Here is a 12,228-nt window from a genome sequence, read left to right as displayed (position 1 = left end):
ACTCCTATGCCTGGGAACTGCAGCATGTGGGTGCCACCCATTCTTGTGACCTCTGACCATGCTGTCTATCTATGCCTGGGCCTCCACACCCTTCCCCACCTGAGCACCTTTAAACCAGGCACAGCCCTGGTGGTGGTGGACTTCTAAAATTTCAGATTTTGTGCTCCACTACTTATAATATTTTCTGTAAGCAGGGCTCCCTCCCCGCTGCAGTACCCACAGTTATATCTCCCCCACCCAAATCAACTGTCCACACCTCCTACCTTCCAAAAGCTGGTTGCTTTTCTACACGTAGACTTGCAGTTTTGTTCTCTCAGACCTCACATTGATTTCTTGAGTGTTCAGAATGATTTGATATCTAGCCGTATTTGAGAGAGGAGGTAAGCTTAGGGTTCCCCCTATTCCTCTGCCATCTTAACTCCTCCTCCTGTGTTCTTTTAATATTTATGTCATGTTTCTCAGACTTGGAGTATATCAGAGACTTACAAAGTACTTATATATAAACTCATCCGTTGCCTGTCTCCCCAGTGATTCAGTCAGTAGATCTCAAAGTCAGCAGATCAGAGATCTGCAGTGTGAACAAGGGCCTCAAGTGACCCATCTCTGCAGGTGTTCTGTGGATGTCAATGGAAGAAGTCCTGCACTAGAACTCACCAGGATAGCAGGCAGGAAGCTGTCCCCCAGTTGTGGTACTGACGTAATACTTCCTTTCCTCACAATGAATGGTACTCCTTTGGTTATCCTGGGAGACCTCTGTCATTCTCCCTTATACACACATCCAGAAAGATACTTCTGGGGGTGCCTGGGTGGCTCAGTTGGTTAAGAGTCTGCCTTAAGCTCATGTCATGATCCCAGAGCCCTGGGATGGAGCCCTGCCTCGGACTCCCTGATCAGGGGGAGTCTGCTTCTCCCTCTCCTTCTGCCACTCTCCCTCTGCCCCTCTCCCTATTCATGCTCTTTTTTTCTCTCTCTCTCAAATAAATGAAATCTTTAAAAAAAAAAAAAAGAAAAGAAAAACACTCCGATGTCCCCATATTTTTGTACTTGTGGAAAAAGTGATGGTCCCTAACACTACCAACTTCTTTTTTCACCTGTCTTATTCTACACTCCTCCACAGAAACACTGTTTTATTCACAATAACACATTAGTAAGTTTTGCATAAGAGCCTTAATTATGCAGCCAACTCTTTAAGACTTTAGTCACTCCATCAATTTTAATTGTGTTTCTCTGTGTGGACTCCATCTGAGATTAGTAAGAAATACTACAAGGAGAGGTAATTAAAATAAATAAAAATTCAGATATGTTGTGTTTTTTCCAGATACATTCTTTTTTTTTTTTTAAGATTTTATTTGACAGAAAGACACAGCGAGAGAGGGAACACAAGCAGGGGGAGTGGGAGAGGGAGAAGCAGGCTTCCCACTGAACAGGGAGACCGATGCGGGGCTAGATCCCAGGACCCTGGGATCTTGACCTGAGCCGAAGGCAGACGCTTAACAACTGAGCCACCCAGGCACCCCTTCAGATACATTCTTAGCAATAAATCAATGAGAAGGAATCAAAGCAAATAGGGTGTCAGACAAAAGATGAACATCCATTACCCTGCCTATTCAGTAATTAATTATTTGATTATATTACTCAGACCAGAAAAACTACAGTAAAGATAAACAAATATAAATGTTGAAGCAGGTGGTAAAAATATGTGAGTTCAAAAGGATTCTAAAAGTTATGAATACAAGCAAGATATGAAAAGCTATGATACAAGTTAAATGTTGTTGAGTCCCACCGTATGTCAGGCATTGTATTAAGTGCCTGTCATGGTTATGACAGCTGATTGCCCAACAAGAATTAACCCTAGATGGTCAGTCTGAGGCTTTCATATTAATCATTTCTCCCGTAGCAGTAATTAGATTAAGAAGGAGCATATGATCCTCTTCTTAGTGGTGAGATTTAAGGGGATATCTTCTGGATGGTGCCATGGAAAGGTCAATTTTCAAATGGCCCAGGGAAAGACAGTCAGTTTTCTGTCCCAGCCGAGTATGACACCTGTGTCTGCTGCTACCACCAGTTCCAGAATGATGCCGCCTCATGGAGAACTAAATGAATCCCTATTCTCTCATCCTTGTACATTCCCTACCTCTGAGTGAAAGATAGCACCCTTTCTTGTTTGAGAATATTAGAGAAAGGTTTTCTTTTCTTCTTCTTCTTTCTTTTTTTTTTTAAGTAGGCTCCACGCCCAGTAAGGAGCCCAATAGGGGGCTTGAACTCATGACCTGAACTGAGATCAAGACTTGAACTGAGATCAAGAGTCAGACGCTTAACCAACTGAGCTACCCAGGTGCCCCAGAAAGTTTTCTTTTTATTATTAGAACCAAAGACTTTCAGCTTCAGGTTTACATATCTCACAACTGTCTCAAACCACTGAGATAATCAGATTACCTGAGTCTGTAGGTGATGAAACTGAGTTTGGTGGGTTCTGATGTTGCTCCAGAGAGATGCAATTTGGTAGAGACAACTCTCGGTGATTACCGAGTGTGGGTAAGAAAGGCCAGCTGCCTTGCCTCGTAGTATATGCCTGTTGGGGGTTAGATTCGCATGGTCCTAGATGTGGGATAACGTGGAAGCTAGTCTCTACCTGTAACCATGACCCTGCCTACACCATTTCCCTGCCCTATCTAACTTCTTCCACTTTATTCTGAACATGCTGTCCCCCAAAATCACTATAAGAGGAAACCAGGATTCAGGTTCTCCTTCTATAGAACATGACCCCCCCCCAGAAAAATATGACCAAGTTTAGACACTTGAAATCACTGTCAAATATCACAGTTAGACAAAGAGCAAAATCAGTTCAAACCCAAGTTGTAATGTATGTAGCCATCATGTTATCTAGTCATTGTAGATGATCTCGGCGATAGAAAAGTATTCTGAAACACCCGAATACCTTTTGCTTTGACTCATTCTAGAAAACTGGCCCAAAAAGATGAAAAGTTATCCTACCCGATTATTTTTCTCAAAGCTTCCTTCATGTCCCTGTTCCGCAGACTGTAGATAAAGGGGTTCATCAACTGAGGAACCACAGTGTACATCACCGAAGCCGCTGCAGTGTTTCTGGAAGAGTCAGTAACAGCAGAACTAACGTACACCCCCAATCCTGTCCCATAGAACAAGGAGACAACTAAGAGATGAGACCCACAGGTAGAAAAGGCTTTATATTTTCTGCCAGCTGATGGCATTCTCAAAAGAGAAGCGAGAATTTTAGTATAAGAGAAAATGATCCCAAAGATAGAAATACCACCCAACATACTAGCCATAAAATTAGCCAAGATGGTATTGATGAGGGTGTCAGAGCAGGCGAGCTTGATGACCTGCGCAAGCTCACAGAAGAAGTGGGGGATTTCCAAGTCAATGCAGAAGGACAGTTGAAACACCATCAGACTGTGGAGGAGGGCATCCATGATACTAATGTACAAAGAAAGTAGAATTAACAGTCCACAGAGTTGGGGGTTCATGATAACGGTGTACCTCAGGGGGTGGCAGATGGCCACATAGCGGTCATAGGCCATTGCTGCAAGGAGAAAATTTTCCAAACCAACAAAAGTCAAGACAAAGCAGACCTGGGTGAGGCAGCCTGTGTAAGTGATGCTCTGATTCTGTGTTTGGATGTTCACCAGCATCTTTGGGATGGTGGTTGTGCTTAAACAGATGTCAGTGAAGGACAGGTTGGAGACGAGGAAGTACATGGGGGTGTGGAGGTGGGGGTCAGAAACGACAGTCAGGATGACGAGCAGGTTTCCCACAATGGTGACCAGGTACACGGACAGGAACAGGCAGAAGAGTAGGGGCTGCAGTTCTGGATCCTTGGTCAATCCCAGAAGAAGAAATTCTGATACATCTGTTTGGTTTCTGGATTCCATGTTGTTAATATAAAATATTAGGTGACAAGAGAATAAAATGTATGGTCACTGGACCTGCAGCAGCAGTACCTGAGAACTTGTTAGAAATGCCCATTTTTGGATCCCACTCCGGACTTACTGACGAGAAGCTCTAGGGATGATGACAAGCAGTCTGTTTTAACAAGCTCTCCAGATGATTCTTATATATGATAAAGTCTCAGAACTGTTGTTCTCAAAAAATGTTCATCTATATTGTGAACCCAAGTGAATATTGAAATCATTCCTCTGTGTATTTCTTCCTCCATCCTTCTTCTTCCTTCATCCTCTTCCCTCCACTCAGTTTATCAGCCAAAATTCTTTATTTTTTAAAGATTTTATTTCTTTATTTGAGAGAGAGAGAGAGTGACAGGGCATGAACAGGGGGGAGGGGCAGAGAGAGGGAGAAGCAGACTCCCCACTGAGCAGGGAGCCCTACAGGGGGCTCGATCTCAGGACCCTGGGATCATGACCTGAGCCAAAGGAAGATGCTTAACCAACTGAGCTACCCAGATGCCCCATTAGCCAAAATTCTAATGAGCAATGAGTGTCTAAGATGTATTAAGTTTTGAGAATGAAGAAAGAAGACATGGCTTTATTCCTTTAGAATTATTCCACACCTTCAAACAGTCAAAAATAAAAGAATAAAATTACAGGGCCACCTGGGTGGTTCAGTCAATTAAGGTTGTCTTTTTCCTGAGGGACACAAGTGGCCAACAGAGGATCAATCACTTGGTATAATACTTAGACACTTTGAATTTAATCCAGGCTCCAGGACTTGCTTTGTGAATAGGGGAAAGTTTTTAACTGCATTAGAATCCCAGTGTTCTTCTTTTTTTTAAAGATTGTATTTATTTATTTGACAGAGAGACAGCAAGAGAGGGAACCCAAGCAGGGGGAGTGGGATAGGGAGAAGCAGGCTTCCCGCTGAGCAGGGAGCCTGATGTGGGGCTTGATCCCAGGACCCTGAGATCATGACCTGAGCCGAAGGCAGACACTTAACAACTGAGCCACCCAGGCGCCCCAGAATCCCAGTGTTCTTGTGTATATATTGGGAACTCTCATAATACTTCATGGAGTTGTTTCAATGAAGAAAAATGAATAGGCTTAAATCAGTCAGCAGAGTGCTCAGTTCATGAGACCCTTGTAGTGACATTTCTTATTGTGATTTTTTTTTTCCTGCCATGAACAACAGCATCTGGCATGTTTTACTCCTAGGGTGGAACTGGTGGGTTGGGGCAAGTTGAGGAAAGAGGAAAATAAGAGAACATCCTCAGTGTGATAATTGCAAATTTCAGGGATGGGTTTCTATGCTGAAACTCCCTCTAGCAATCTTGGTCATGGACAAGGGAAAGGAAGGAAATATCAACATATCAATATTTATTTGGCCTGGACATAAAGCAATTAAAACAAACTAAATATTAGAATAAATTAGATCTATGAATCAATACAAGCAATGAAAACCAATAAGATAAAATAGTTTATATAAAATACCATAAATATATATGCATATATTACACACAGATACACACAGAGTATGCTTGGGGGATACCATTACATTGGTGTTGCCTCTGTGAGGGGAACTAAGGGGAACACAAAAAGAGTGCCTTCTCTATTTATATCATTTGGTTAATTTAAAAAAATAGTCATGAGATAATACAATAGAATGCCGACATTTGTTAGTTCTGGAAAGGGGTTAATGGTAGCATATTAAATTCATGATTACGATATCTATGCTGTTCTTATAATTTAAAACACATGACAGTTTTATAAAGAGGAACAAGTACATGAAGAAGGTAGCCTGCTCTGTCTTTCTGGGTCTACACTTCCTTCTTCTAAGTCCCCACAGCCAGGCTATAAAGGTAACGCCAAAGGTTCTTCTGTACAATGTACAGGGCGTTAGAATGAAGCTAACTATCTCTCCCTTCCGCCACGAGAGGATGCGAGTAAATGTCAGAGAATTTTATACTAGTTATCGTGTTTGTGAAGGGGAGGATTCAAGAGCAAAATGGTTCCTGCCATTAAACAGACAGAATAGAAAACTAGAGGTACGAAGTTACATGTCAAGATGATGACATTCAGGCAGGTGTCCCTTTGGGGACTTAGTACTGATCGTCTTAGGCATGCACTTGCATCATGGCTATGCAGGGAAGCAACTCCAGTAGACACCTTCCCTCATGTCCAAAGCATTGTGTAAGGGACTTTCTGTTACCTGGCTGGCATCGCTGCAGGATGATACTTGATATCGTCCCTGGATATTGAGTGATGGAGACAGAAGGTCTGTCTCTGAGAAGGGCAGAGGGACTGAGTGAAGCCCCACATTTCTAGGCAAGTGGGATCATCGCTGGGAGGTGGCCCAGGTGCTGCTTCCTAACTGGGCAGGGCTGTTAAGTCAGGTGGTCATAGACAGACTGCTGCAGTTCATCCCTGAGGGTTCAATATCCAAAGCTCCTCATTAGACAGACACTTTTATTTGGATCCCAGGACACTGTAAATCCTTAAAGACTAAAACTACAGAAGAGAGCAATTCAGGATGGCTGATCCCTGACCCTGTGAGGCCACACGCATGCCATGCAGTTCCTCCCACCTGCTCACGCTCACCTCATGTGTGGACACATCATCCTTCTCTAATTGGATTCCTGTCTTCAGGTTTTAGATACAAGCAATGGCATCTCAATCTAATTAGTGATATCAGGATACGAGATTCTAACTTTTTTTAAAAAAGATTTTATTTATTTATTCGACAGAGATAGAGACAGCCAGCGAGAGAGGGAACACAGGCAGGGGGAGTGGGAGAGGAAGAAGCAGGCTTATAGCGGAAGAGCCTGATGTGGGGCTCGATCCCATAACGCCGGGATCACGCCCTGAGCAGAAGGCAGACGCTTAACCGCTGTGCCACCCAGGTGCCCCACGAGATTCTAACTTTAAGTGTGAAAACACAGCTTACGTGTGTGGGTACAAAATATATATTTATAAATACGGCTAAGCTGTGGAAAAATGCAAATAATCAGTGATGAGTTTTTTTCTGAGAATCATTGATGTTTCCTGAACATTAACTTTCATTCTGTATAGTTCCTACTGCAGATTTTTATCTATAATCTCTAAACAATTCTGTGATCAATATAGACAAGACTTTAGAATTTCATAAACACCATTTCCAATTTCATCACGATGGGTTCAGCATACATTTTTCTCCACATTAGTGGGTCATGGGTTGAAATTGTGACACTTTTTAGAAAATAGATTTATGAGAAATTGCAATGCCATGGACAAGGCAACAGTATGCTGGCTCATCCATACTCTCAGAATGAGTGAGGTTTCAGCCATAATTTAATAGGGAAAGATGGCTTCATGTTAATACTTAATTACAAATTTTCATTATTTAATATATTCACACACTTATCAATTTACTTTTGCTACATGTTAACTCTTTCTGTATAGCTTCACTTTTTAAAAAGATTTTGCTTATTTATTTGAGAGAGAGAGAATGCACAAGAGGGATGGGGGGCAGAAAGAGAAGAGTAGCAGATTCCCTGCTGAGCAGGGAGCCCGATGTGGGGCTCGATCCCAGGACCCTGGGATCATGACCTGAGCCAAAGGCAGACACTTAACCAACTAAGCCACCCAGTGGAGTTCTTGTGACAGTATTTGAAACCAACATGAGACAAGATGGCATTTGAATGTCATCCTTTCACTTCAACACATTAATAGGTACATATAAAAATTCACAGCTGGTCTCATAAAACAAGACAAATCTTTCCATGTGCTGCAAAAATAACTCACACATAAGGAGCGAGGGCACTGAAGCCTAGAGGCTCTATGGAGTCACCTCCATAAGGAAGAAGTTACCGTCTCCAGTTAATGAACATCCTGGAAGCTAAATGTCCTAGAAGAGATTAGTGCTTAAAGTCAAAGACAAAAATGGCGCTTCAGTATTTGAGTAATACGGGTGAACACAAAAGTTGTGGACACTGCGTGGACCCAACCATAAATATGGGTTTGGAACAACTGAAGGTTTCAGAAAAGCCCCAATATCCATCCAGGTTACCTATTGGCTTAGAGACTGGGTTTGTGATATTCACAATATGGAAAAAATAATCCTCAAATTTGTATGGAGTCCCCAAAGACCCCAAAGAGCCAAAGCATTCCTGAGTAAGAAGAACAAAGTTGGAGGCATCACACTTCCTTACTTCAGACTATAATGGAAAGCTAAAGGAATCAAAACAGTATGGCACTGGCCAGGGACCAATGAAACATAATCAAGATCCCAGAAATAAACCTCAGTGTATGTGGCCAACTAATATTTGACAAAGGAGATCCATACTCAATGGGTAAGGACAGTCTTTTCAATAAATGGTGTCAAGAAAAATGGATAAACACATGCAGTAAATTACAGGTGAACCCCTATCTCACACCACTTATGGAAATTAACTCAAAATGGACTAAAGACTTAAACAAAAGACATGAAACCATAAAACTCTTAAAAGAAAACTTGGGGAAAGGTCATTGGTCCTGGCAACAGTTTTTTGGATGTGACACCAAAACAAAAACAACAAAGGCCAAAATCAACAAATGGGACTACATCAAATTAAAAGCTTTACGTAGAGAAGTAAACCATCAACAAAATGAAAAGGCAACCTACTGAATGGGTGAAAATATTTGCAAATTGTATATCTGATAAGGGGTTAATATCCCAAACATATAAAGAACTCATACAACTGCATAGCAAAAAACTAAACAACCCAATTAAAGAGTGAACAGAGAAACTGAATAGACATTTTTCCAGAGGAGACATATGGATGGTTAAGGGGCACATGAAACAGTGCTTGACATCACTTATCATCAGGGAAATGCCAATCAAAACCAGAATGTGACCTCACACCTGTTAGAATGAGTCACATCAAAAAGAGAAAAGATAATGTGTCAGCAAAGGTGTGGAGAAGAGGGAACACTTGTGCACTGTTGGTGGGGATATAAATTGTTGCAACTCCTGTGGAAAACAGTATAGAGGTTCCTTAAAAAATTAAAAATAGAGCTACCATGAGATCTAGCAATTCCACTTCTTGATACATATCCAGTGGAATTAAAATCAGGATATTATAGAGATACCTACACTCCCGTGTTCATTGCAGCATTATTCACAATAGCAAAGTTACGAAAACAACGTAAGTGTCAACAGATGAATGGTTAAAGATGTGGGATGTATACAACAGAAGATTATTCAGCCTTGAAAAAGTAAGAAATCCTGCCTTTTATAACACCTTGAATGCATCTTGAGGGCATTATGCTAAGTAAAATAAGTCAAACAGAGAACGACAAATACCGTGTGATATCCTTTACATGTGGAAAATCTGAAAAGGTGGAACTCACAGAAACAGACTATATGGTGGCTACTGGGGGTTGGGCAGTGGGGAAAATGGACAGATTTTTGTCAACGGGTATAAACTTCCAGTTATAAGATTAACAAATTCTGGGGATCTAATACAGGTCATGATAATTACAGCTAATGGTACTATATTATATACTTAAATATTGGTAAGGGAGTAGAATCTTAAATATTCTCGCCACGGAAGAAATGGTAATTAAGTGATGGGATGGAGGTTTTATCCATGCAATGTGGTAATCATTTTGCAATATATAAATACATCAAATCAGCGCATTGTACACCTTAATCTTACAGAATGTTATATACAATTATATATCAATAAAGCTGGAAAAAATGACCAAATACTGGAAATTAAATACTGGCTGCATACATCTAATCTCTGTCATCATCGTTACATTACCTCATTTTTCTCTGGGTCATTTCCACTTCTGCCTATCTTATAAGGATACATGTGATTATATTTAGAACCTACCCAGATAATAGGGAAATAAGCTCATCTTCTACAAAGACTCCAAGTAAGTACCATTTACCCTTCTGTCAAAAAATATTAGTAAGTTATGGGACTAAGATGTGGACAAATTCTTTTGAGGACCATATGACCCATTACATCTGGGGTTCTAGTTGGCTCTTATAATTGTGGAAAATTCTATAATCATCTGACTCAAGGAAGGACAGTCAGAGTTCTGTCTCTGGGAATTCAAGTCCAAGTATGACATCTCCATCTGGTCTCCAGCTGATGACCCTGAGGAGAGCCGGTCCTAGGACCATACAATCCATGGAGGACTGAATGAATTTCCACCTGTTCTTACACACTCCCTGCCTCTAAGTGCTCGTAATGAAAGATAACACTCTTTATAGTTGGTAATATTTGAATTAGGAATTTTTTTCTTATTGTAGCTGAACGTTTCATCACTGAGAAAGTTCAAATATCTCACAATCATCTCAAACCACTGAGATAACCTAATTACACAAATTTCATTGATAATAAAATGAAATATGGTAGATGGTAAAGTTCCTCAGAAGGATACACTTAATAGTGAACAAATTAGTTAATAAATAGGTGTATAAAAGGTAAACTCCCGCACTCCATTATAGGTCTAACTCCAGAGTGTTAGTGACATGACCCTACCCTGAAATCAGGTGGAAGCTAGTCTCCAGATAGGACCCCAGTCTTGTTTCAATACTTTCTCTGTCCTTCATACTTTCTGCAATATTTCTTCTGAGAGTGATTAAAAAAATCACTATAAAAAGAACACTTGCCTCAGGCTCGGCTTCTGTGTAGAACCTGAGCAAAGAAACTGAAACTTATTTACATAAGACTAGACAAAAAAGCAAAGTATGTTTCAAAAAGTAACTTGGGCATTCTGTTGTCTGGCTAGTTTAGAGGAGTTCAGTGATGGAAAAATCAAGCATTATGGCACATCCTGGATTCCTATCATTTTGCCTCCTTCTAGAAACCCAAGTCCAAAGTAGATGACATAATCACAGCAAAGAAGGCATCGCACTGATGAGTTTTCTCAAGGCTCCCTTCATGTCCCTGTTCCTCAGGCTGTAGATAAAAGGGTTCATCATTTGAGGAACCACAACATACATCACTGAAGCCACTGTAGTCTTCTTGGAAGAGTCAGTAACTACAGAACTAATGTACACTCCAACAACGGTCCCATAGAACAGGGACACAACTGACAGGTGAGACCCACAGGTGGAGAAAGCTTTGAGCTTTCCCCCGACTGATGGCATTCTCAGAACAGAGGAGACAATTTGCGTATAAGAGAAAATGATCCCAGAGAGAGGGATACCACCAAATAGGCTAGCCACAAAATAAATCAGGATGTTATTGATGAGGGTATCAGAACAGGCAATCTTGATGACCTGAGCAAGTTCACAGAAGAAATGGGGGATTTCCAAGTCCTTGCAGAAGGATAACCGTAGCACCATTAGACTATGGAGCAGGGCAACCACAAGGCTGAAGAACAGTGAGAGTAGAATCAGCAGAACACAGAGTTGGGCGTTCATGATAACAGTGTACCTCAAGGGGTGACAAATGGCCACATAGCGGTCATAGGCCATTGCTGCAAGGAGAAAATTTTCAAAACCACCAAAAGCCAGGACAAATCCAACCTGGGTGAGGCAGCCTGTATAAGTGATGCTCTGATTCTGTGCTTGGATGTTCACCAGCATCTTTGGGATGGTGGTTGTGCTTAAACAGATGTCAGTGAAGGACAGGTGGGAGAGGAAGAAGTACATGGGGGTGTGGAGGTGGGGGTCAGAAATGACAGCCAGGATGATGAGCAAATTTCCCAGGAGTGTGACCAGGTACATGGACAGGAAGAGGCAGAATAGGAAGGGCTGCAGTTCTGGATCGTCTGTCAGTCCTAGCAGAAGAAATTCTGAGACATCTGTGTGATTCCTGGGTTCCATATTGTTGATGAATCTCATGGAAAAGATGGGGTAAAAGTAAAATAAAATGAATGGTCCCTGGATGCATCACCTGGGAACTACTTAGAAATGCAAATTCTTGGTACTGCTCTAGATACACTGCTGATAAACTCGGAGGTAAGGACCAGCAATCTATGTTTTCACAACCCCCCAGATAAATGTGATATATGGTAAAGTTTGAGAGCCAGTGCTTAAGTAAAAAGAAATAGAACTTTATGTATATGGTGAAACCAAGAGAATATTCAAATCTCTCCCTCCGCTAATTTCTCCCTCCATCATCATCATCATCTCTTACTTTTCTTTCCTCCACTCAAATTTTTGGCTCAAATTTTTATTGATCACCAGCTCTTTTTCACACAGTGTGCCAAGTGCTGAGACTGAAACAAAGAATAAACCGTGACATTTCCTTCAGAAATATTCCTTGTCTCAAACAAGCAGACGAGGATGAAGTTATCCAGTCTCTGTGGTCGAGTGTGG

At 41.3% G+C, this 12,228-nt stretch overlaps 2 protein-coding genes across 2 annotated transcripts; both read right to left on the bottom strand.

Moving 5' to 3' along the window:
• Positions 1–2,990: 2,990 nt before the first annotated feature.
• LOC113242678 (olfactory receptor 7G2-like) lies at positions 2,991–3,911 on the bottom strand. The gene has a single exon (XM_026480806.3). It carries the CDS (start codon positions 3,909–3,911, stop codon positions 2,991–2,993), a length of 921 nt encoding a protein of 306 aa, XP_026336591.2.
• Positions 3,912–10,794: 6,883 nt separating this feature from the next.
• LOC113242637 (olfactory receptor 7G2-like) lies at positions 10,795–11,733 on the bottom strand. The gene has a single exon (XM_026480771.2). It carries the CDS (start codon positions 11,731–11,733, stop codon positions 10,795–10,797), a length of 939 nt encoding a protein of 312 aa, XP_026336556.2.
• Between the last annotated feature and the right edge of the window lie 495 nt (positions 11,734–12,228).

This window comes from Ursus arctos, unplaced genomic scaffold, assembly GCF_023065955.2.
Source record: "Ursus arctos isolate Adak ecotype North America unplaced genomic scaffold, UrsArc2.0 scaffold_14, whole genome shotgun sequence".
NCBI classification, from domain to species: Eukaryota; Metazoa; Chordata; class Mammalia; order Carnivora; family Ursidae; genus Ursus; species Ursus arctos.
Note: the sequence above shows the minus strand (reverse complement) of the source record. Positions and strands in the feature narration are given on the sequence as shown.

Excerpts from the sequence above, each read along its gene's own strand:
- LOC113242637 (XM_026480771.2), bottom strand. The coding sequence starts at position 11,733 with ATGGAACCCAGGAATCACACAGATGTCTCAGAATTTCTTCTGCTAGGA.
- LOC113242678 (XM_026480806.3), bottom strand. The coding sequence starts at position 3,911 with ATGGAATCCAGAAACCAAACAGATGTATCAGAATTTCTTCTTCTGGGA.